This window comes from Theropithecus gelada, chromosome 4, assembly GCF_003255815.1.
Source record: "Theropithecus gelada isolate Dixy chromosome 4, Tgel_1.0, whole genome shotgun sequence".
Taxonomy (NCBI): Eukaryota; Metazoa; Chordata; class Mammalia; order Primates; family Cercopithecidae; genus Theropithecus; species Theropithecus gelada.
Window position 1 is genome coordinate 7,867,519 of NC_037671.1, and position 24,682 is coordinate 7,892,200.

Consider the following 24,682-nt stretch of genomic DNA (forward strand, 5'->3'; position numbering starts at 1 on the left):
AAACCATGGCACCCACTGCTCTTCCTATCTCCAAGTTTCGCCTTTTCCAGAATGTCATAGTGAGAATCATACAGTATATAGTCTTTTCAAGCTTCTTTCACTTAGTCATATGCACTTCAGTTTTCTCCCTGTCTTTTTGTGGCTTGACAGTGTGTTCCTCTTTACTGCTGAATAATATTCCACTGTCTAGATATACTACAGTTTATTTATGCATTCACCTACTGAAGGACATCTTCGTTGCTTCCAAGCTTTGGCTTCAAATTTATTTATTTATTTTTATTTAAAATATTTTAATTTCTAAAAAAGTTTAAATCATATTAAAATTTAAACAATTTCATTGTACAGTACTTGACAATACATTTCAACCAACTGAAATGCAAAACAAATCAGTAAATCAGGTTTTGTTTACTTTCTAAGCTTAATAATAAACAGACTCTTGCTCCTCAAGAAGATGCAAAAATCAGCAACAGTGAAAGTGAAATATTTAAATAGGAATCTGAAACAAAACGAATTCAATCTGATCAAATCCACAATTAATTGAAGTTTTCATTTTATTCGATTGTGAATAAAATAGCAGCCACTATTTCATCCAATATGCCAATGATATCAACTAAATGATCTGCCTGGCATGTGCAAAACAAGAACAGTTATCTTCTGCTGAAAGGATGTGAGCTTTCAAATTTGGTTTTCATGTCATAGTTTCCAAATAAACTGCTCCACCAAAAACAACAGTGTAGGTGCTACATATCTTCCAGGGTTTCATCATATAGCCATTTATAAGCACAATCTTTGGAACACTCTATAGTTTCAAAAAGTTTTTTGAAGTTTTGAGGGTACACGTTAGTTATTTTCTCTTCTTCCTTTTTTCCTATTTGCGGCAATATATCCATTGCATCAAGTGGAGTCAGTGAACGTAAGTGGTCTATTACATTGGCACTGTGCCTCACAAAACAGTGCTTTAACATGTGAAAAAATATATTATAGTGAATAAGTGTTAAGTTCTTGGTAAATAAATTTCCACAAGGAGTCATTCGAATAAGATACAGATTGTGTTGTAATAGTTCTAATAATTCCCTATGCTTTGGGTTTTCCAGCCGCCCATTTCGGGTGTACACATCAAACGATGACCAAGGCTCCATGAGCAGAACCTTAATCTCACAAGCTGCGTGCCAGATAACACTTCATACATGATACAAGCCTGGATTTCGGGTATCTGCTGATAGTTTCTGGAATTCTTTTTCACCAATAAAGATATTTCATTCTATTCGTCCAAATTTATATCTAGAAGTACAGGAATACAAGTCATATGCAGGTTTCCAAAATGCCCTTTCTTCACCTCTACTTGGGAACATTCCAGTTACTTTTCAAGGGATGCCTGCTGTCCAAGGAACTGCTTCTATTCCCAAATTCTGAAACAGCCCTTGAGAAGCCATAGCAGGTGGTTTTATTACTCCACCACTTCTAGGATCTATTTTAAAGAAGTCACAGTGACTCACTTGTAGTTTTCCATCCAGATTTTTTCCTAAGGACTCCAAATGTGCAATAAAAGTTTTGTCACTTTCAAGGGCAACCGCTTTGGCATCAACTTCAAGTAATGCCTGAGTCAGGATTCCAGGACCCGGATTGCACTGCAGCAATAGGTGTGGAGGTCTGTTTTGTTTTCTCCATACGATTGGCGACATTTGTCGCTGCCCACAGAGGGCAGCGCCAGGGTCTCAGCCAATCTCCGATTGGTTACGTAACGCTTAAAGTCTAAGCTGGACTTAGACATCTTCCTTGGCGTGTTCCTGAAATCCGGATTGGGCCACAGCTGCGGAGAGGAGTCAGACAGGCCACGGCGGTTCCTCGCCGGCAAGTGCTTTCCCGTCGCGGCTCCAGACCCTCAAATGCAAAAGTGACCAGCGCTCACCAAGGCGGAGAGCCTCAGCCAAGGAGGAAGCCCGGCCACTGGGATCCACATGTCCTTGTCTCTCAGGCCCTCTCCAAGGATTACCCAGGGTTGCTACTATAGTGAATCCCTAAATTTATTTTTAATTATATAATTGAAACATACATATATGCACTTGGAGGAAAAATTAAAGCGATACAGACAAAAGTATTATTTCTTTGCTACTATTCCACCTCTTCCAAGTTCACCACATTCCCCACGTGCATCTTTCTAGATCCTTCCTAAGCATTTATAGATATTTATGTACACAGAGTATGTTAATTATCTATGGCTGTGTAACAGATTACCTCAAACTTAGTATGTCTTTAGCAACAGTAAATATTTACAATTGTACAGCTTCTGAGGGTTAGGGAATTGGGGAATGTTTTATTAGGGTGGTTCTGGCTCAGTTTCCCATGAGGTTGCAATGAACCCGTCAGCTAGGGCTACAGCCATCAGAGTCTTAAATCTGCTTCCAAGGAGGTTAACTCACATGGCTGGCAAATTGATGCTGGTTGCTCTGAAGGGCTGCTTGAGTGTTCTCACAACATGGCGGCCAGCTTCCTCAAAGGAGGGGAGGGTTGGGGGAGTGCTCAGCTCTTTTGTGACTCAGCCTTGGACGTTACACATTACCACTTGTGCAGCCTCCTGTTGGTGACATGGGCTATGGGAGAGGTGTGAACACCAGGAGGCAAGGCTTGGCGACTGTTTTATAAAGACTGACTACCATGTAGAGAAACTAATGGATTTTTTTGTAGTTTTTGTGGAAAGCTTTACATTTGGGAAAAGGAAAAGTTACAAATCTTAATCGTTTTTAAGCTTTACTGATACACACAAAGCAAGCAGTATTAAAACACATCGCATGCCAGTTTGTAGCAAACAATCTGTGTTGAGGAATTTTAGCCATCATAGTAGTGAAAAAATGATTACATATATAGTGTGATGATTTAAACTTTGTGAGAACTGATCTGTTAAGGTTTGGATATGGGAAGATTGCAGGAATAAATTAACTTTCACATACTTAAAATCTCCTCACAAGAACACCCTACATTTATCACAGTGCTGAAGGTGCTACGGAAAGCACACGCTTACGGAAAACAAGCTCTAAGTTTTATTTTTCCTTTATAAAGGCAACCCTCTTGCCCCTACTCTGATTTATTTTAGGTTTGGGCTCATTCATTTTGACCCAGGTGGTTGGGTTTCTCCTTATTTACAAACAGGTGTTTGCCTTACAATTCTGTTGTCTATTCCCCGTCACGCTGCATGAGGTCAAAGTAGAGGTCTGTTTGGAAATGCGACGTCAAACGTCGTCCGCTGGGGAGCAGAGCAAAGGTAAACGCGGTGGAAGGTCCTGCAGCAGCAGCCAGCCAGACACAGTCAGGACTTGCCTGGGATCACAAACGCCTCCTGCCAGCGTGCCAGCCCCTCACCCCACACAGAACCACGGGTCGCTGTTTACTGTCCTGACCTCACAGTGCCATGACTACTGATCACGGGTGAGCGCAAACACAAGAGTACAACAGTGTGATGGTCCAGAGGAAAACTCACATCAAAACACCTGTTGGTATCTTCTGACGTCCTAGGTTCAAATGTCCCATGACCTTGGGGCTTGGCTCTTCCATGCCCCAGCCCTTCCAAACGGCACACTCAGGGCCCACTGCATGCTGTCTCTGCAGCAGACCCTGTGCACGTTACTTAATCCCATTGGAAAGGGGACACTGGAACAGAGAGAAAGTAGAGGAGGGGAGTCTGGGGAAAAAATTAGTCAATCGGTATGTAAACAAACCTGCACGCTGTGCACATGTACCCTAGAACTTAAAGTATAATAATAATAAAAAAGAATTTTAAAAAATGAGTTATCCATTTGCAAACTGCTGATTTCATTGGGCATCGTGCCTATAAACTTTTTGTAAAGCATCGGTGATTTCACCAGTCTTCCACCCAAACTTCACCATAAGTTTGATGTTTCTTCTTGTTTCAATTTTAGCAGGATTCATGTTTCTCTGATAGAGGGGTCTTTTCAAACTGATGTCTTATCCTTCTTACAGCCTCAACCTAGATCCTGTTCGGACATGCTACAACAAGTTAGTACAAGTTTATTTGGTGAAAAAAAAAAAAAAAAAAAGGAAATCCATGCATAGTTTTAAAATAATATGCATTTTTCATGAGCTTTTTGAAGACCCATTGTATACTTACGCTGTTCCACGTGGAAAAGCTTCCACACCAAATGCCGTAAGGCAGCGTCGCAAACATTTTGTTCTAAGGATTTCTTTTCACTCTTCAAAGTTGTTAAGGATCCCAAGACCATCAGTTTATTTGGGTTATATCTACTAATGTGTACTCTGTTAGAAATTAAAACTCAGATATTGTAAAGATATTAATTTGTTAAAAAACAAAAGTAATAAACATCTACATGTTAACATAAAAAAACTAGTCAGTCGGTTCATATCTAATGAGTACTTACGATATCCAAAGCTTTATATTTTCCACAATACATATATCATCAGCTATACTATATATACACACACACGTATATATACATATATATACACACGTATATACATATATATACACACACACATATATACACATACACACACACACACACACACACACATATATATGGGGTTTTTTTGGAGGGGTTTTTTTTGTTTGTTTTATTTTGAGACAGAGTCTTGCTCTGTCACCAGGCTGGAGTGTGGTGGCATGATCTCAGCTCACTGCAACCTCCACCTCCCGGGTTCAAGCAACCCTTTGCTTTAGCCTCCCAAGTAGCTGGGACTACAGGCACGCGCCACCATGCCTGGCTAATTTTTTGTATTTTAGTAGAGACAGGATTTCGCCATGTTGGCCAGGCTCGTCTCCATCTCCTGACCTCATGATCTGCCCGCCTCGGGCTCCCAAAGTGCTGGGATTACAGGTGTGAGCCACAGTGCCCGGCCTACACTATGTATTTTATGTATTTATTTGTATATTGTTTGTCTCCCTTTCCCAGACAATAGAATATGAACTCCCCAAAGGGAAGGATTTGTATCTGTTTTATTTACTGCTGTGTCCCCAGCACCTAAAGGCATGTCACACAGCCAGCATGCAATAATTATGAGTTGAGTTAATGAATGGAAGCGCCGTGCTGATATGTCATCACAGCAAACAATTAGTGTGCACCAAAACATGCTAGGCTTAGCAATTTGCATGAGTTTTCCTGTTTCAATGTTCATAATGGAGCAACACTACGACGCAGGCTCTAACATTATCCCATTTTACAGATGAGGAAACTGCAGCTCAGAAAGGCCATGTAACTTGCAGAAACAGTGGCATTGGGGTTTAATCCCAGGTGTTCTGTCTTCTAGGTCTTTAGTTCAGACCAAGCCTCCAAAGCCACACTCTAGGAAAGTTACAAAGACCAATTAGATACAGTCCCTGTTTTGCAAGCAGAATATGCTAGTTGGAGATAAAATCTGAAAGTAAGTCAGAACCAACCAGGGCACTAATGGTATAAAGTGTGATGGAGGGTGCAGGAGTGAAAATGGGCGGGCAGAGAAAGATAAACAGCAAGATGTTTAATAACAGTGTTATTGCTAGATGGTGAAAGTATAAATGTTTGATGTTTTTATTTCCTACTTTAGCTTATGTTTTCTAATTTTTTCATAATAAACAAGTATTGTTTGTAATAAGTATTGTAATTATTACAAGTATTGTCATATAGAAAAAATATATTTATCTTAAGAAATTTTCTCTTGAAAATTTAAAACAGGCTGGGCGCAGTGGCTTGCACCTGTAATCCCAGCACTTTGAGAGGCTGAGAGGGGAGGATTGCTGGAGGCCAGCAGTTCAGAACTAACCTGGTCAGCATAGCGATACACAATCTACACCAAAGGAAAAAGAAATTACCTGGGCATGGTGGGGCATGCCTGTAGTCCCAGCTACTTGGGATGCTGAGGTGGAGGATTGTTTGAGCCCAGGAATTCAAGGCTGCAGTGAGCCATGATCGCACCACTGCACTCCAGCCTGGGTGACAGAGCAAAGCTCTGTTTCATATATATATATATACACACACACACACACACACACACACATATATATATATATGTCTCAAAAAAAAAAAGAAAAGAAAAAGAAAAAGAAAAAAAAATAAATTTAAAATAAATTTCCGGTTGGGCACGGTGGCTCATGCCTGTAATCCCAGCAGTTTAAGAGGCTGAGGTGGGCGGATCACGAGGTCAGGAGATCAAACTAGCCTGGCCAACAAGGTGAAACCCTGTCTCTACTAACAATACAAAATTTAGCTGGGCATGGTAGCAAGCACCTGTAATCCCAGCTACTTGGGAAGCTGAGGCAGCAGAATGATTTGAACCCAGGAGGCAGAGGTTGCAGTGAGCTGAGATCTTGCCATTGCATTCCAGCCTGGGTGACAGGGTAAGAATCTGTCTCAAAAAAAAAAATAAAAAGTTTCTGAGGTAAGTGTCTAAGATAAGCTTCTTTCCTATCTTTCCATTTTCCCTCCCTCAAAGTGAACTCTATTACTAGTTTTGGGATAACCTTTCAATGACAGTCTGTGCATAAAAGTCACATACAATTACAGCTATTTAAAAAATTTTTTTATACCACACTAAATTCAACTTTAACCCAAGGGCTGGCTACTTAGGAAGAAAATGTATCTTAGATTACTTTTCAGCCACCTCCAGCAAGCAGGGCTAGGACTCTGGTGAGGTGAGCAAGGCACTTGGCTTGGGCATCAAATTTAAGGGAGTGCCAGAAAACTCAGCACTCATGATAAATTATATATGTGTGTGTATATATATGTATGTGTATATATGTGTGTGTGTATATATATATATGTGTATATACATGTGCGAATATATGTGTGTGTGTATATATGTATGTGTATATGTGTGTGTGTGTATATATGTATGTGTATATATGTGTGTGTGTATATGTATGTGTATATGTGTGTGTGTATATATGTATGTGTATATATGTGTGTGTGTATATATGTATGTGTATATACATGTGCGAATATATATGTGTGTGTGTATATGTATGTGTATATATGTGTGTGTGTATATATGTATGTGTGTATATGTGTGTGTATATATGTATGTGTATATACATGTGCGAATATATATGTGTGTGTGTGTATATGTATGTGTATATATGTGTGTGTATATGTATACACACATACACACACATATATATATATGTGAGACAGAGTTTTGCTCTGTCACCCAGGCTGGAGTGTAGTGGCACGATCTTGGCTCACTGCAACCTCTGCCTCCCAGGCTCACACGATTCTCTTGCCTTAGCCTCCCTCATAGCTGGGATTATAGGCATGCACCACCATACCCAGCTAATTTTTTTGCGTGTATTTTTAGTAGAGATGGGGTTTCGCCATGTTGGCCAGGCTGGTCTCGAACTCCTGACCGCAAGTGATCTGCCCACCTCGGTCTCCCAAAGTGCTGGGATTACAGGTGTGAGCCACCGCACCCAGCTCATTAGCTGTTCTTCATGATCCTCTCCCTCCTCACCACTCCCCACCTTCTGTCAAGCCCCAGCATGTGTTTTTCCCCAACACGTGTCCATGTGTTCTCATCACTTAGCTCCCACCTATAAGTGAGAACACGCAGTATTTGGTTTTCTGTTCCTGTTAATTTAGCAAGAATAATGACCTTCAGCTCCATCCATGTATTTGCAAAGGACATAATCTTGTTCCTTTTTATGGTTGCATAGTATTCCACGGTGTATATGTACCACATTTTCTTTATCCAGTCTGTCATTGACGGGCATTTAGGTTGATTCCATGTCTTTGCTATTGTGAATAGTGTTGCAATGAGCATATGTGTGCCTGTGTCTTTATGATAGAATGATTTATATTCCTTTGGGTATATATCCAGTAATGAGATTGCTGGGTTGAATGGTATTTGTGTCTCTAGGTCTTTGAGGAATAGCCACACTGCCTTTAACAATGGTTAAAGTAATTTACACTCTCAACAACAGTGTAAAAGGCTACATTTTCTCCACAAACTTGTCAGCATCTGTTGCTTTTTGACTTTTTAATAATAGGCATTCTGACTGCTGTGAGATGGTATCTCATTGTGGTTCTGATTTGCATTTCTCAATCAAAGTTGTTTTTTTGTTTTTTTTAGATGTAGTTTCACTCGTTGCCCAGGCTGGAGTTCAATGGCACGATCTCGGCTCATTGCAACCTCTGCCTCCCAGGTTCAAGTGATTCTCCTGCCTCAGCCTCCCCAATAGCTAGGATTACAGGCATGCGCCACCACGCCCTGCTAATTTTGTATTTTAGTACAGACAGGGTTTCTCCATGTTGGTCAGGCTGGTCGCAAACTCCTGACCTCAGGTGATCCGTCTGCCTTGGCCTCCCAAAGTGCTGGTATTACAGGCGTGAGCCACCGCACCTGGCCAGTTTTCTTTTTGTTGTTGTTTTGTTTTGGTTTTGTTTTTCTTTTCTGTGTGGGTTTTTTTTTTTTTTTTTTTTTTTTTTTCTGAGATGGAATCTCGCTCTGTCTCCCAGGCTGGAGTGCAGTGGCGCGATCTCGGCTCACTGCAACCTCCGCCTCCTGAGTTCAAGCAATTCTCCTGCCTCAGTCTCCTGAGTAGGTTGGACTGCAGGCATGTGCCAACACGCCTGACTAATTATTTTTGTATTTTTAGTCGAGATGGGGTTTCACCATTTTGGCCAGGCTGGTTTGAACTCCTAACCTCAGGTGATTCGCCTGCCTCAGGCTCCCAAAATGCTGGGATTACAGGCGTGAGCCACCGTGCCTAGCCCTCATCAAAGTTTTAAACAAAGATAAGACCAGGTTTTTGTTTGTTTGTTTGTTTGTTTTTATTTTTATTTTTATTTTTTGTTTTTTGAATTTCTTTTTTTATTTTTATTTTTTTATTTTTTATTATTATTATACTTTAAGTTCTAGGGTACATGTGCATAACGTGCAGGTTTGTTACATATGTATACTTGTGCCATGTTGCTGTGCTGCACCCATCAACTCGTCAGCACCCATCAACTCGTCATTTACATCAGGTATAACTCCCAATGCAATCCCTCCCCCCGCCCTCCTCCCCACTCCCCCCTCCCCATGATAGGCCCCGGTGTGTGATGTTCCCCTTCCCGAGTCCAAGTGATCTCATTGTTCAGTTCCCACCTATGAGTGAGAACATGCGGTGTTTGGTTTTCTGTTCTTGTGATAGTTTGCTAAGAATGATGGTTTCCAGCTGCATCCATGTCCCTACAAAGGACGCAAACTCATCCTTTTTTATGGCTGCATAGTATTCCATGGTGTATATGTGCCACATTTTCTTAATCCAATCTGTCACTGATGGACATTTGGGTTGATTCCAAGTCTTTGCTATTGTGAATAGTGCTGCAATAAACATACGTGTGCATGTGTCTTTATAGCAGCATAATTTATAATCCTTTGGGTATATCCCCAGTAATGGGATGGCTGGGTCATATGGTACATCTAGTTCTAGATCCTTGAGGAATCGCCATACTGTTTTCCATAATGGTTGAACTAGTTTACAATCCCACCAACAGTGTAAAAGTGTTCCTATTTCTCTACATCCTCTCCAGCACCTGTTGTTTCCTGACTTTTTAATGATTGCCATTCTAACTGGTGTGAGATGGTATCTCATTGTGGTTTTGATTTGCATTTCTCTGATGGGTGATGAGGATATGAACAGACATTTCTCAAAAGAAGACATTCATGCAGCCAACAGACACATGAAAAAATGTTTGTTTGTTTTTAAAAGCAGATCCAGACTCTACAGAGCCTGAAGCTTTTCTGGTTGTAGGTGATCAGGGAGTGGCAGGGGATGAAGACTTCTTTTAGAAAAAGTTCACAAAATTTCCAGTAAAAATTAGATGGAAGAAGTATTTATTTAGAATAAAAAAATAACAAAGTTTAAACATTTAAAGACTGACATATACCACAAACATCACAAAACGTATTAAGCATAATTTTTAAATTAATTGCATGACATGTCTCTATGCTACATTTTCCTTTACATTTTTGTAGAAAAATTTTGGAAGACCTTTATGAAGTCTCCTTTGTATGTCAGTTGTTAAAAAATGTAGTATGGGGCCAGACTTGGTGGCTCACACCTGTAATCCCAGCACTTTGGGAGGCCGAGGCAGGCAGCAGGCCAATCACTTGAGGCCAGAGTTCGAGACCAGCCTAGCCAACATCTCTACTTAAAATACAAAAATGTAGTCAGGCATGGTGGCACATGCCTGTAACCCCAGTTACTCGGGAGGCTGTGGCACAAGAATCATTTGAACCCGGAAAGTGGAGGTTACAGTGAGCTGAGATAGTGCTACTGCACTCCAGCCTGGATGACACAGCAAGACTGTTAAAAAAAACCCCATATATATATTTTTTCCTATACTATATATTCTCTACTATATATCCTACAATCTATATAGTATATATATTTTATATCTAGTATATATAATATATAATCATATATATATATATAGGATTGTGCCAACAAGCACAGAAATCTGATACATTCCACTTCGCATGATCACCATAAAATAAAATGTGACTCTCTACGTGAGCCTCTCTAGAAAGCATCTTAAGGCACAACAGCTGGATTCATCGGAATGTCAGCAAGAGGGAGTGTTGGCAAGAGACCTAATCACAGAAATGACATCCCACAACTATTCAGTAGGCAGGGGGCTCTAGGCCCCGCCACACTCAGGGGAGTGGGTAACATGGAAGTGAACATCCGGAAGTGGGTTCTTCTGCGACTGGCTGGCCTTATACCTTCCTGTCATGCTGCTAGCTGGGGGCACAAGGGGTCACAGAAGCCTCCTGGAAGCCATTCTGACACTATTCCAACATCCATCAATGCCTCAGCTAGACACACAAGTGACTGCAAGCCACCTCTATGTACACCATTAAACTCATCTGTCCTTTGTTTGTCCTTAATTCACCTGCCCCCCATCTAGATCCTCAACATGCCACTGGCCACTCCAACACCATCTTATACAAATGGCCTTAACTGAATACAGTTAAAATACCTTACTTTTGCAAATTCTACAAAAACGTGGTTATGTAAACACATAGAAAAGAGGTCAAAGAGCACTGAAGCTTCAGTAGTTTCACCATAAATTGGCCTCTGAGTGGAAGCCATTATTACTAAGTTGGTCCAGAAAAATGGCAAAAAGGTGGTAAAATTTGTAAATTGTCTGTGACTAGCTAATTTTGATAATGAGGTGGGGAGAGAAGCACAGGTACTTTTTTTTTTTTTTTGGAGTTTGGAAGAAGTTTATTCCAGTCCTCATGGATGGCTTTGAGGGGTTCAAGACTTCAGTGGAAGAAGTTGATGCAGATGTGGTAGGAACAGCAGCAGGAGAACTAGAATTCCGAGTACAGCCTGAAGCTGTGACTGAATTGCTGCAATTTCATAACAAAACTTGAACAAGTGAGGAGTTGCTTTTCTTTTTTTTTTTTTTAAATATACTTTAAGTTCTAGGGTACATGTGCACAACATGCAGATTTGTTATATAGGTGTATATGGAGAAGCACAAGTACTTTTAAGGGAAGCGATTTGGAGGAGTTTTCTCTAAGGCATTGGCTTTTGTATACAAGGTGATGGTGGTGGTGGTGGTGATGGTGGTCATAATGGTGATACTGTTTTACTGCGGAGTGCTGATATAGTTTGTACGTTGTCCCTGCTAAATCTCACGCTGAATTGTAATCTCTAATGTTGGAGGTGTGTCTTGGTGAGAGGCGATTGGATTATGGGGGCAGATTTCTTATAACTGTTTTAGCGCTCTTCCTTTGGTGCTGTCCTCACAATAGGGAGCGAGTTCTCGCAAGATCTGGGTGTTTAAAAGTATATGGCATCTCCCTCCACCCTTGCTCCCTCTCTTGCCTGTGACCTGCTGGCTCCCTGTTCACCTTCTGCTGTGACTGCAGGCTTCCTGAGGCCTCCCCAGAAGCCAAGCAGATGCCAGTGCCATGCTTCCTGTGCAGCCTGCAGAACTGTGATCCAAATCAACCTCTTTTCTTTATAAATTATCCAGTCTCAGATATTTATAGCAGTGGAAGAACAGCGTAAGAAAAGCACTTTGCTCAAACAAAATCTTAGGGAATCTGCACATGCAAAACAGGTAAAAGTATGGCTCTCAGCTAAATGTGGAGCAGAGGGCCTGGAGCTCACATTAGCCCAAGGGGTTCCTGGGGAAGCTCTGCAGAACACACTGTATTAAGGGGGCTAGAGGAGAGGAGGATGGACACATGGTCGGTGTCAGATTATGTTGGGGTGAGGAGTTCGGAACATACTTGGTAGGTGGATATAGTTGGCATCAAAGATTTCTCCATCAGAGCTGCACCAGAGGACTGGAGGTGGGTCACACTAGGCAGGCAACAGCGATCTGGAAAAGGAAGCAGTGGACAGGAAGACATTATAATGAAAGGAAGAATGAGCACAGAAATAAGACCAAGTGGCCAAAGGTAGCGAATGAGAGGACAGAAGTCAAATGCTGTAATGAATCCCGTAAGAACAATGTTGAGTGCTACATTGCTTTAAAAAAATTCTTATTATGTTTTAAATTGTGGCAAAACATACACAACATAACATTTATTTACAACTGCTTTTTAAATTTTGCTGTTTGACAAAATAGAAAGATATTTGCACTAGATAAAGAATTCAATCTGCAATGAAAAGTAAGTTTCCCTCCCACTTCATATACCTTAGCTCCTCAGAGGCACCCCCTGCTAACTGGGTTTATGTATTATTATTGTTATTTTTGAAACAGGTTTCTCAGAAAAAACCTGTCACCCAGGCTGGAGTGCAGTGGTGCGATCATGGCTCACTGCAGCCTCATCCTCCTGGGCTGAGGTAATCCTCTCACCTCAGCTTCCTTAGTAGCTGGAACTATAGGTGTGCATCACCACGCCCAGCTAATTTTTCTGTTTTTATTGTAGAGACAGGGTTTCACCATGTTGCCCAGGCTGGTCTCAAACTCCTGGGCTCAAGTGATCCACCCGTCTTGGCCTCCCAAAGTGCTGAGATTACAGGTGCGAGCCACTGCTCCCAGCTATTTTTTTTTCCACATAACTATTCTGTACTTTGTTGGTTTTGTTTGTTTGTTTCCCTTTGAACTAACCAGCCAGAGTAACTTGCATGTGACCGGAAGGAAGGTAGACAGGGAGAAAATAGCCAGGCCGTAGAGTTAGACCTTGAGCCAAATCCTGGCTCTGTTACCAATTCACTGATAGCCTTGGGCACATTTCTTGAGCTCTTGGAGGCTCAATGTATTCTTTCTTTCAAAATTATTATTATAATGTCTTCCTGTTTGGACACTCTGGGCTGCAAGGAGCAGTCAACTCAACTCCAGCTGGCTGAAACCTAAGGTTGTGTTTTTCATCCCACACAATAGGAGGTTTAGCCACAGTGCATCTTTGCTGTCAACGGGGTTGAGATGGTATCACCACCCAAGGAGGGGTGCTTGGGAACAGGGGTGTAGCACTTTCGGTTGTCACAATTCCAAGGGCTGCTAGCAGCATTCTGAGGGTGGGATCATGGACGTTGGAGATCTTAGAATGTTTGTAGCAGCCCACCACATCAAGGAACTGCTCTGCTGAAAATGCCGATAGCCAGCTCATTGAGAAGCATTGATCCAGCCATTCAATCACATGACCACGCCAAGGACCTCCGTTCTTCTCGCTTCCATTTCTCATGCTCATGGCTTCACCTCTGACGGTAGCAGGGTGGCTGCGACCATTCAGGGTGATGCAACAATGTCCAGGGAACAAGAGAGGCTATATCTTTCACTTTCTCCTGAGAAAAAAGGAACCTTCCCTCCCGAGACTCCTCGAAGGCTCCCGCTACCACATCTTACTTGCTCCTTCCTGAACTCGTCCTAGGCTGGTTGTAGGTCACGCGGACACCATTCTGGAGCAGGGTGGGGTCAGCTTCCCCTGAGCCAGGGGCTTTGTGTGGGACAATGGGGATACCCGTTAGGGCAGGTCAGCCACGCTGCCTGCCCCACCACCTCACTAGGTTCCTATGAGGATTACAGAAGACATGGTCTCTGTCATACAGTGAGAACGCAAAGTTCTTCCCTCAAAGAAAACTGTCAAACGCGGTCATTTCCCTGACCCTTTAGTTCCACCTCCCATAGAAAAATGGGCAGGCTCTGTGGGCAGGGAAGCTGAGAAGGCGAACGAAGGGCGTTCCTCCCAGAAGCTGAAAGAGGCTGGGGACAGGACCTGCTCCTGGTGATGATGTGGAAGTTGGAGGTCGCCGTCAGTCCTGGACTCCCAATGGTTTTTTCTGTTCATCAGTTAGAATCCTGTCACATGTATCAAGAGCTGACATTTTCACATACTTGTGTTTATCATGATGCATATTTACAGTCATTCAAAATTAAATTTTAGAAAACTATGAAATACAAGTGAAATGACTTAAAAGGGGTGTAAGATCTATATGAGCATAAAAACTTGACACTAAAACTTGAAGAATTAATAGAAAGAAAGTCAACTACCTTCTAGTGGTCCCTTTAGAATGTAAAGGGTTTTTTATCTTTAATTTTTATTTGGTGGAAATATTCTAAGAATTTTATTACTAAAAACAGCATGTAAAATCAATGATTACACAACTAACGGAATCATATAAATAGAAGCAAAACTGAGTTAAAACTGATTCTTCAGAAGCAGAATCCATTTAGGGTTCTTATTCTAAAATATGAAGGACGGTTCTTCAACTTTCTTCAGTAACCTTAACAAATTTGTATCGCTTGTACATTAACAATAATTGCAGAATTTAAAGTTTACATTATTGTTACTTTTAGAAACATTTTGGGTTTCATCCTCAGGCCAGTCAGTTCCGACCTACAAGTTACACTGAGACAAGATTATGCAAATCATGTTAAAGTCTTAATCAAGTAAGCATAAGTAAAGCACATTGACATGGAGAAGCCAAAGAGAGTAAGAATTTTAAAAACACATAAAAAGCCTCAAATCTTTCCTATTTACTCCTCATCCCCTTGGTTGTAAGAAGGTGGGATGGCCCCTTTTAACTGGGTACTTTTTTTTTTTTCCAAATCAAAAGCAACATGACCTGTCTCAAGTGGAATTCCAGAGAGGGCTGCAATGGGGCTCAGACGGTGGACTGTGCCAGTGCCCTTCAGCTCAGTTCCTGGCTCAGCAGTTTGCTACCTGGGTAACAAGAGCTGTTCATTTAACCTCTCTTAACCTCCAAGACCTGTTGTTGGGTATAATCATCATCCTCATCCCATAGGGCTGTGTGAGGATGACGAATGATGTAAGCAGTGTTTAGTACACGGTGACCAGTAGGTGTCAGCTGTACTAGATGTCATTCTAGTACTGGCTCTTCTGGATTGGCTAAATGGCTTTGGTCAAACACATTATTTAAATCTCTCTGGCTTTATTTTCTGAGCCCTTCCGGTTCCTCAATTCTATTAGAAGGCACTCATATGAGAAAACAAATGATCCAGGCAAGCAGGGTCATGTTTTTTTTCAAATTCATTACAAGTTTATTCCCTTGCCATATTTCAGTTTCCGTTGATAAATGGGGCCTAAGGTGCTATAGAACTTGATCCCTTCAAGTTATAAGGCATTTTTCTTGAAAGTTTCCACTGCTGCAGTTAAGCCCCTGAAAAATCACTGTGGCTTTAGCTTAAGCAAGCTAATCTCTTTCAAAAAGCCAAAGAAGAGTTAGGAAAGTTATTTCTAAAATGCTTTTGCTCTTTTGAAATCCTTAAAATTTTTAAATATTAAAAAAATACTTTGGCATATTATATATAGTGTAGGAGATGAAAAACTTTTCCTCTACCTTTTTAGGTTCTGTGACTGGGCCTGAGAATTAAACTCACAAAGGCAGCTAAACAGGAGAAAAGCATATAAATTTTACTTAATCCGAATATTTCTATGTGTACACAGCGCCCTTCCTATGTAAGAAATAGAAACCCAAAGAACTGGATAGGTCTGAGAGTTTACACACCCTTTTAATAAAGAATGGTAAATTGTGGAGATGTAATAAAACAAAGGAAAAAGGGGTTTGAGCTGGGGTCAGTAAACTGTCAGAAAGTAACTAGGAAATATATGGAGGAAACTAATGAAAGATAAAGGTTAATTTAGTAGGTTTGTTTGCACAGATTCATCTCTGCATTGACTTCCCATCTCTAATGATCTCCTCTTCTTGGTGAAGGAAGGCATCTTTCCTATAGAATATTTACGTCCTGCTTTTAGGTAGGAAGGGGAAGTTTGAGAGGTCTTCCAGCATCTTCTCAATTGCTTCCAGCTCAAAATAATCAACATGCTAAAATGGCATATTTTGGGGTCACATGTTCTGATTCCCTTCAATTCCCTATCTGAAACTTCACAAGAAGCATCACATGTTAAAAGCTGACTTGGTGGATGTGAAGAGAAAAATTGAATCAGTAGCTGAGTGGTAAGAGATTTGCAAAAGGAGAAAAGAAGATGGATTAGAACAAGAATAAACAAACAGAATAACAACAACATCTAAACATACTTCTCATTATACCATTAAACCAGCCTCCCAATCCTGGGAATAGGCCAGTCCAATCAAATGGTTGAGCCTCATTGATCTGACAGAGTGTTAACTTCCTGTTTTTAAAGGTATGAATTGGACACCACTTATCTTATCTGATTCACACAGAAGCAGAATTTTTCACCAGTGACTGTGCAAGCTCCTCCTTGTTGGGCAGTCAGTGTATCCAGGGCACAACTATTTTGGAGTATGATAGTCACTAAACTATCCATTTCTGACTGGAATACTTCCAGTGTTTGCACAGTAGTATTGAACTCTGGTTCTATTACCACGGGAAGATTTAGGATCACCTTTTCCAAACCATAAATTCTAAAACTTGGAAATGAGGTCCTCAACATTGAAAAGAACTTGGAGTGAGGATATAGTGGGTCTTCTATGACATCTCATCTGGTATGTTTATGTGGCACTACTATATGGGTGAAGGAGTCCGAGTTGGTGATGTGGCTAGCATTCAAGATAGAGTACATGGTGATGGAAAGTCCCAGATATCTGAGTCCACACTGTCCTGACCTTTTAAGTGAAAACCCTTTACATGCCTTGTTGCCACATAAAATAAAAAGAGAGAAAAAGACCAGTGCTGTTCACGGTCAAAGTCAGAGTGGAATCTGCAATTCTCCAGATCTAATGTGTTTCACGACCCTTGTCATTGGTCATACTGGGATCTGCACACCTCCATGTGCCCCTGGAAGAGCAGAACTGGTTGCCATCTATCTAAGACAGGAGGCCTGCAATCTGGGTCTGGAAGTTCTAAGGCCTGGTTTTGTTACTTGGCCAAGTTATTCCAGGTTTTCGGTCTACTCATTCATAATTTTTGGCGTCGAGCATCTGAACTGGGGAGCACCTGAACTATCTCTGGTTGTGCAAGTGTGGCCTGGGAAACAGCTGAAACATTTGGTAATTTGGCAAAGATTTGTGCTTAAAAGGCAGTGCGGGAACCACTTACGACTTCCATGAGGGGTTTGAGATTGCTACCTATGGAATCTGACTACGGGGTTTGAGTGTAACACTGCCTGGTGTATCACCGAGGAAGGGTCCAGGACCATTTCTGTTTTCAATGCAAAGGGGAAAATTCCTTTCCAATGACTTCACCTGAATTGTTTGACATTTCCCAGCCCAGACCCCAAACCTGGTGATCAGATGATCCCAGCCCCAGCCTTCAAACCACTGCAAATAGAGAAGAGACAAGCTATTCCTGAGAGAGCCCTGCCCAATCTACAGATTAATAAAGAGAATAAATTTGTTATTTTTAAAAACAGCCCTGTTTGGGGTGGTTTGTTATGCAGCAATAGGTAACATGAACAAACGGTAAAGCTTGGAGCCTCTGAATGCCTGGAGTAAATCTTTTAGCAGTGGAGGCACATGATGTTTGAAGTAGGACTGAACACACTTCAGTGGGGGTAGACTGCACAGTCTAAATTTCAAGAATTTATTTTGCATGTTACATCATTTAACTATTAACTTCAGGGCTTTGCATCTCAGAGTAGAGAAGACCTGGGCCCTGTCCCCAGGAGAAAGCTTAGGGGACAGTGAGCTTGGGAGAGCAGTCCATCCCCACCCCACACTGTGCCAGAGTGGAGGAGTGGTGTGGGAGCCAGAGATCACCCATTGTTTCTGTACCTTTTGGGAGGCAAGGGGGAGGATCCCAAAGTCCTCATGCGCCCCAAGGTGGGTGCACACCGTTTCTGCTTCTGAAGTCCTTCTTTGGCTTCTGAGAACAACCCTCTCCCATTCCCTCCAACACTTCTGGCTGTTCATTCTCTATCCCCTTTGCAGGCTCCTCCTCCTCCTCCTGATCTGGGAACATCAGGGCTGCTTAAAGCTCAGTCCTGGACCCTCGTCCCTTCTCAGCTATAGACCTACTGTGGTATGATAAAAATAGACGTTTGGTCTTTGTCCTTGGTTCCTGCAATAGAAAGGCTAAAACTCTTGGAATTTTCTGATAGGACATTTGTTATTATTTCCATTGTTAGTGTTATTTTGTTGTAACATAATTGTTTCTTATGAAGAGACCCTTTTGATCACACCTGAATTTATGCTAATGAGATGACTTAGAGTGGGCTCCCCAGAGAGCCTCCAGATGGGCTGGGTACCAGAAACACCAAGTCATTAGAGGACTGGAACTTTTAACTCCACCCACTGACCTCCAGAAAGGGGCAAGAGCTGGAGACTGAGCTCCAGAGGTCTTGAAGAGCAAGGCTGGTGGGGCTTCTGGGTGGGGAGCATGTGGAGACCCTGGAGGCTGGTGCACCCAGAGGGGTCCTGGAAGTCCCATGCCCATCTCACACTCTGTCTTCTATCTCTTCCCTTTGCCACTTCCTGAGTTTTCTTCTTTACAATAAACTTGTGAACTCAAGCAGAGTGTTTTCCTGAGTTCCACGAGACATCTGGAAGCTGGAGACGGGTTGTGGGAACACTAACTGGTAGCTGGCGGGGCAGAAATGCAGGCAGCCTGGGCACCTATTTGCAAGTGGCTTCTGCAGTGGGGGCAGTGTTGTGGGACTGAGCCTCTAAACTGTGGAGACAGACAGTAGCTCCAGGTAGATAATGTCAGAATTGAATTGTTGGACACCCTGTTGGAGAACGGGTGTTAGATACCACTTGGTGTTGGAAAGAACCAGAGAAGTTCAACCTGGTCAAAACAGAATTCATGACCTTGCCCTCCCTCTATTCCTCTTCTGGGGATCCCTGCCCCAGTGACTGCTACTGTCTCTACCCAACAGCTCAAGTCCAAATCCTAAGGCACCTCCCTCCCCCCACCTCCCCCCACTTGGGGCCATAAGTGTGCTACCTTGGTTTTCACTCCTAAATAGCTCTCAGATCTGTCCACCCCACAATAGCCATCTCTTAAGTATGATCACCCTTCACTGCAACAATGGTAACAGTCTCCTACGGGGCTCACTCCATTGTTTCTGTCCCCAGTAATTTGCTCGTTGTCCTGTATCCACAATGATCTTTTCAAAATTTAAATCTGGTTAGTCACATTCATGACTTAAAACTTTTTGAGTGCCTCTCACTGCTCAAGGTTGAGTGGCTGTCCCCTCCCATCCTCAGCTCTGCCAGCTCCTCCCTGCTCTCTGCCTTCAGGCCATCCTGGGCTTCTTCCAGTCCAGCCCCCTGACACTCCCTCCAACACAGAGCCTCTGCGTGGCCCAGCGTGTTCTTCCTGCAGTCCGAGCTGTTCCTTCCACCTCACCTTCCTCACAGGCCTCCCTGGCCTCCTGACCAGGTCAGATCCCGCCTTCTCAGCATCGGCCAGAGGGGCTGAGTTTGTATAGTATTGGCCCCTTCAATGCACTGAGAGCTCCCCGGGGGTGGGACCTCTAGCATTTCCACTGCACAGAGGACGGTGGGCTGGGGCTGGGACCAGTGCACCTGCATGACCCTAAGAGTGACGCCTCCTTAAATTCTATGCCCCAGCACCTCCCTCACCTTCTTCCTGTCCTGGCGCGAACATGTGCCCCAATGAGGGTTGTAGCCCAAAGGGTCACCACCACCTCAAAATCTCCTTTAAGTCTTATTTTATCTTTAAAATAGCTTGTGAATTTTGTATTCAAGTCCACGATATAGCAATGTTTGTTTAAGTGTAAAAGCAATATCCTTCTCCAAATCAGAGCTGCTGCAGGAAGACAGGCTATGTGTGCCTGGGGCCTCTTGGACATGCCCCAGGGCATGAGGTGCCACGCCCATGTCAAGACACAATCATGGAATTCCACACTGGTGTAAAACGACCAGCAAGAGTCCAGCAAAGGGACCGACAGGGCCCCCTTTACAGGACACCACTCCCAGCCCAAGATTAGTAGTGATGGGGGAAATGTCTCCTCTAAGCTGCCTGGGCTCAAATCTCTTGAGAGCCACCCTGGGGAGCCTTGGTGATGAGAAACCTTTCTGCAGTGTTGTGTCCTATCTGTAGTCAGGAATTATGTGATTCCTATGTCATGGATGGGACATCTTGTAGCTACTCAATTAATCAATGTTAGCTCTTAACATGCTTCTCATCCTCCACTCACCATCTCTTTTACCTGCCCTCTGTTAACATGGCTAAAGTCCTGGCCCCTTTCAATTCTGCCAAACCATGACATGTTTTATTTATGAAGCCTCAATTAATTATGTTTCTTAATTAGTGGTTCTGTTTCTAGAATCCCCATCTTTCTATGTAAGTAACTGTAGACACATCCACATAGGTTTAAATACAGTCCCCAGAGCCCAGCATAAGCACCCCCTTGTTAGAAATACTTCCAGACCCCAGCCCAAGCCACTGAGTCACAAACGCTAGGGAGCTGGCAGCAGTGGGACGTGTCTGTAATCCCAGCTGCCTTAGAGGCTGAGGCGGGAGGACTGCTTGAGGCCGGGAATTTGAGACCAAACTGGGCAGCATAGCAAGACCCCTATCTCGAAAAAGTTAGAAAGAAGGAAACTCTGGAAGTGGGGCCCTGTGATGTGCCAACAAGCCCCCCAGTGATGTCTATGCATGCTGAAGTGAGAATCACTGACTTAGATGGCCCTCAGGGTGGCCTTAAAACTAAAACAAGAAAAACAACACTTTTAGAAGTTCCACCAACCCCCGGGTACCCCCACCCCTCCCCGGCCCCAGGTTCAGGCCTTGGCCCCTGGCAAGGCCGAACGGCAGGGCGGTGACAGCTCAGTCCGGCCCGGGCCTGGCCCCCACTCCCGGTGGGCGGGGAGGGTGCGCAGGGCGCCGGCGTCCGGTCGCGGTGGGAGGTGGTGCGTGCGGCGTGGGCGCCGGCCCCACGGGGCTCCCTCTCCTCCCTCCCTGCAGGGACCCGGGGCGCGGACTCGCGGGCGCGGCGGGCGGGACAGGGGGAGGGGCGGGACGTGCTCCTGGGCCCGGCGCGAATGGCCTCCCGCCGCTCTCGGCTGCTGGCCGTGGCCGCTCCCCCGCGCGTCCCCGCACGGTCCCCGCCCCAGTCTGGCCGCAGCCCACCCCGCGCCGCCACTGGGCGGATGGGGGCGGCGGCTCCTGCCTGCCGGCTTTCGGAAGCGCAGAGCGGAGCGCGCCTGATCGAGTCAGGCTTCCGAGTGGGATTGGAACCCGGGGCACCCTGAAGTTTGGGGAAGGCAGGAGCAGAAGGGAAGGGATGCGCTCCCTGCTTTCCGGCGGCGCGGAATGGGCCTCCTTCAAGCCTCTGCGTAGGCAAGTTTTCCCCAGTTGCGCGCTGCACCGGGGACTCGCCAGGCCCGTGAGACAGCCAAGAGGAGAGCGCTCAGTGACCCTCCGGGGGGCAGACACGTCAGGTCAAGTTCATGGGCAGGAAGACTTTGTGCACGTGGGGGTCTCTGAAGGTTGAGCGCGGCGTCTATACCCCCACTTCGAGGCACTCCGGCGGCGGAATAGACGCTAGCCCGGCCGGGGGTGCGGGTGAGGGCCCCAGGGAGTCCGCGAACGACAGGACGTCGCCCCCTACACTGCACCCGAGCACTCGGGAACTCGCTTCCAGGTGTTCCAGGGGCCGCGCCTCCCCGCCCCCGGCCCTCCCCCGTCGCGGGCAGGTTCAACCAGGAGGCGGCGTGGCCCCGGAGCCGGCCCCAGGCCCGCATCCTCCTCCCACTTCGCCCTGCCGCAGCTAAAAGCCGGAGGCTCCAAAGTGGAACTAACTGCGTTGTCTTGTCGAGCCTGGGGCGACTCGCCTCGGGGAGGGCGAGCCTGAACTGCAGCCCTGCGCTCCTTCCACGGCCCGAGGAGTTAGTTACGTCTCCAGAGGGGCGAACGGCGTCATGGAGCCCACAGGGGCGCGGTTAAGTTTGGAGGCGCCGGGACCAGCGCCCTTCGGAGAGACCCCGCTGGTCGAGGAACCGTCCGTCCCGGGGGTCCTCTGCGTGCAGGGTGGCGGCGACGGCGGTGGCACTTCGGAGACCCCGAGTCCTGACGCTCAGCTAGGGGACAGGCCCCTGTCCCCGAAGGAAGAGACCGCCCTCCAGGAGCAGGAGGAGCTGCTGCAATGCCGCCGCCGCTGCCGCGCGCGCTCCTTCTCCTTGCCCGCCGACCCCATCCTGCAGGCGGCCAAGTTCCTGCAGCAGCAGCAGCAACAGGCAGCGGTGCTGGGCGGCGAGGGGGCGGAGGACGCGCCGCTCGGCCCGGGCGGCTGCTGCGCCAAGTGCAAGAAGCGGGTGCAGTTCGCGGACACGCTGGGGCTGACCCTGACCAGCGTGAAGCACTTCAGCGAGGCGGAGGAGCCGCAGGTGCCGCCCGCAGTGCTCTCGCGCCTCCGAAGCTTCCCTATGCGTGCCGAGGACCTGGAGCAGCTCGGGGGACTGCTGGCCGCGCCCCTCTCAGCGCAGCCTTCCCGACTCCGGCCGCTCTTCCAGCTCCCGGGGCCGAGCGCCGCGGCCGAGCGCCTGCAGCGGCAGCGCGTGTGCCTGGAGCGCGTGCAGTGCTCGACGGCCTCGGGCGCGGAGGTGAAGGGCTCCGGCCGCGTGCTCAGCTGCCCTGGGCCCAGGGCCGTGACCGTGCGCTACACCTTTACCGAGTGGCGCTCCTTCCTGGACGTGCCAGCTGAGCTGCAGCCCGAGCCGCTGGAGCCACAGCCTCCAGAGGCGCAGTCGGGGGCCTCCGAGCCAGGTTCGGGGGATGCCAAGAAAGAGCCAGGCGCCGAGTCCTTCCACTTCTCGCTGTGCCTGCCCCCGGGCCTGCAGCCTGAGGGCGAAGAGCAAGCTGACGCGCGCGGCGTCGCGGTCCACTTCGCTGTCTGCTACCGCTGTGCGCAGGGCGAGTACTGGGACAACAACGCGGGCGCCAACTACACGCTGCGCTTCGCGCGCCCTGCGGACGCGCTCTGAGCCTGGAGAGCTTCGAAGAGCCGTGGGGCGGGGTTGATTAGCACGTGGAGCTCGGGCTGCCGCCCCAAGGGACTTGCTGCGACGCTTTGCTGAGCACGGCGAATCTGGCGGGAGAGGCGCGTGGAGGAAAAGGAGGGAGACGTTGAACCGTTGACTCGCACCCCAGCAGAGAAGTGAGCGAGCTTAGAGAGCCCGGGCAAAGCTCCGAAAGCCTCTGGCCCCAGTCTTCTCGTCCTTTGGACCTTTCTACAAGGCCTCTAGAATTCCCAGCCTGCGTCAGAATAGGAAGAAACTTCCAAGGCCCGGAGCAGCTGCCTCCAAGGAAAAGGCTGCTGACTCCCGGGCGTGGTTCTAAGGCCTGGGGATGGGTGTTTAACGCTAACATATTTTAGCCCTTGCAGCTTGCTGGAGACCCCTAGGGAAAGAACAAAGGTCCTGCCACCGTGCACCAACGGAAGGTGCCACGGGCTGTGGGTGGACGCGTGGGACCTTTCCATCCCAACCTATTTCTCAGAGAAAACCCGGTCGTGGCTGGGTCAGGCCACCCTTTCCTTTTGACTGAGATGTGGGAAATGTTTGCCCAGACTTGACACTGTTTATTTGTGCGATTGTGTACAAATGTCCTTTAAAAAAGTAAAGGCCACTCGCACCCCGTTTTACGCTGTGCTCTGTATTTTGGCTTTCGTGCGTTTGGGGAGGCGTTGGCAGTCAGCCAATCTCTGTCAGCTGGTGATGTGCGCGCTTTAACAATTGTTAAACAACAGCCTACAAATTCCTCTCCTTCAGTCCTCCCTCTTTACTGCGAAAGGGCCCAAACTTCCCTTGTGCTTTAAAATGTTCTGTAGAAAGTGTTCTGACCCTCTCCGAATTAAGACGTTTGGTGAATTGAAATGCCAGAGTCCTCGGGCAGGCCTTGGCTGTGATCTGGGAGAGCCGGGCACGCACGCCCCAGCGCCCTTTGTGTAGACAGAGCACACTGTTGTGAGACTCGCCGGGCCATTAGCAGCCAGAGAAGTTGGGCCCTTTTAGTCGCTGGACTGCGAGCGCAGGGGATGGGGGATGGAAAGGTGGCTCTCTGTTCCTCTCAGAGCCACAGTGGCGAGTGGTGACTTGATGGAAGAGGAAGCATGCCCAGCGAGTCAGTGCTGCGCAGACGCAGATGGCCACCTCTGCAGGCCTGTGGGGTGGGGTATGGACGGCCTTGGTCGCTGTGCTGGCTGTGGATGCAAGATGATGTGGCCGTCTGTGCACGGGCAGGCAGGAGGGCGTCCCGAGTAAGGTCTGTCACCCCTTGACTCTGCCTCGGTGATTTCCCTTTTTTTTATTCTTCCCATTTTCCAGCACGTGGCGAGTACAATCAGTGGTTTTAGGGATGGTAGTCTCTAAGGAGGGGCAGTT

General features: G+C 46.0%; 2 protein-coding genes and 1 pseudogene across 4 annotated transcripts in view; 1 reads left to right on the plus strand and 2 right to left on the minus strand.

Annotated features, from left to right (window-relative positions):
• Positions 1-273: 273 nt before the first annotated feature.
• LOC112623501 lies at positions 274-1,960 on the minus strand (annotated as a pseudogene). Its single transcript, XR_003119152.1, has 2 exons — positions 1,707-1,960; positions 274-1,662 (listed from the first exon to the last, which is right to left on the minus strand). The product of XR_003119152.1 is annotated as a dimethyladenosine transferase 2, mitochondrial-like (transcript).
• A 1,345-nt stretch (positions 1,961-3,305) lies between these two features.
• LYRM4 (LYR motif containing 4) overlaps positions 3,306-24,682 on the minus strand; it is a 198,450-nt gene continuing 177,073 nt past the window's right edge. The window contains exons 3-4 of one of the 2 annotated variants that reach the window (XR_003118992.1): positions 12,235-12,326; positions 3,317-3,645 (exon numbers count right to left, since the gene is read on the minus strand). Coding sequence is in view for 1 of the 2 variants with exons in the window: in XM_025382281.1 (XP_025238066.1) it covers positions 3,619-3,645 (27 nt within the window). In the remaining variant the exon portion in view is untranslated. Of the gene's footprint in view, positions 3,646-12,234; positions 12,327-24,682 lie in introns of both variants that reach the window. The other variant, XM_025382281.1, reaches the window with a different exon arrangement.
• On the plus strand, positions 22,223-23,937 carry PPP1R3G (protein phosphatase 1 regulatory subunit 3G). Its single transcript, XM_025382277.1, has one exon. The coding sequence runs from the start codon at positions 22,223-22,225 to the stop codon at positions 23,282-23,284; it is 1,062 nt and encodes a 353-aa protein (XP_025238062.1). The 3' UTR covers positions 23,285-23,937.

Excerpts from the sequence above, each read along its gene's own strand:
- PPP1R3G (XM_025382277.1), top strand. The coding sequence starts at position 22,223 with ATGGAGCCCACAGGGGCGCGGTTAAGTTTGGAGGCGCCGGGACCAGCG.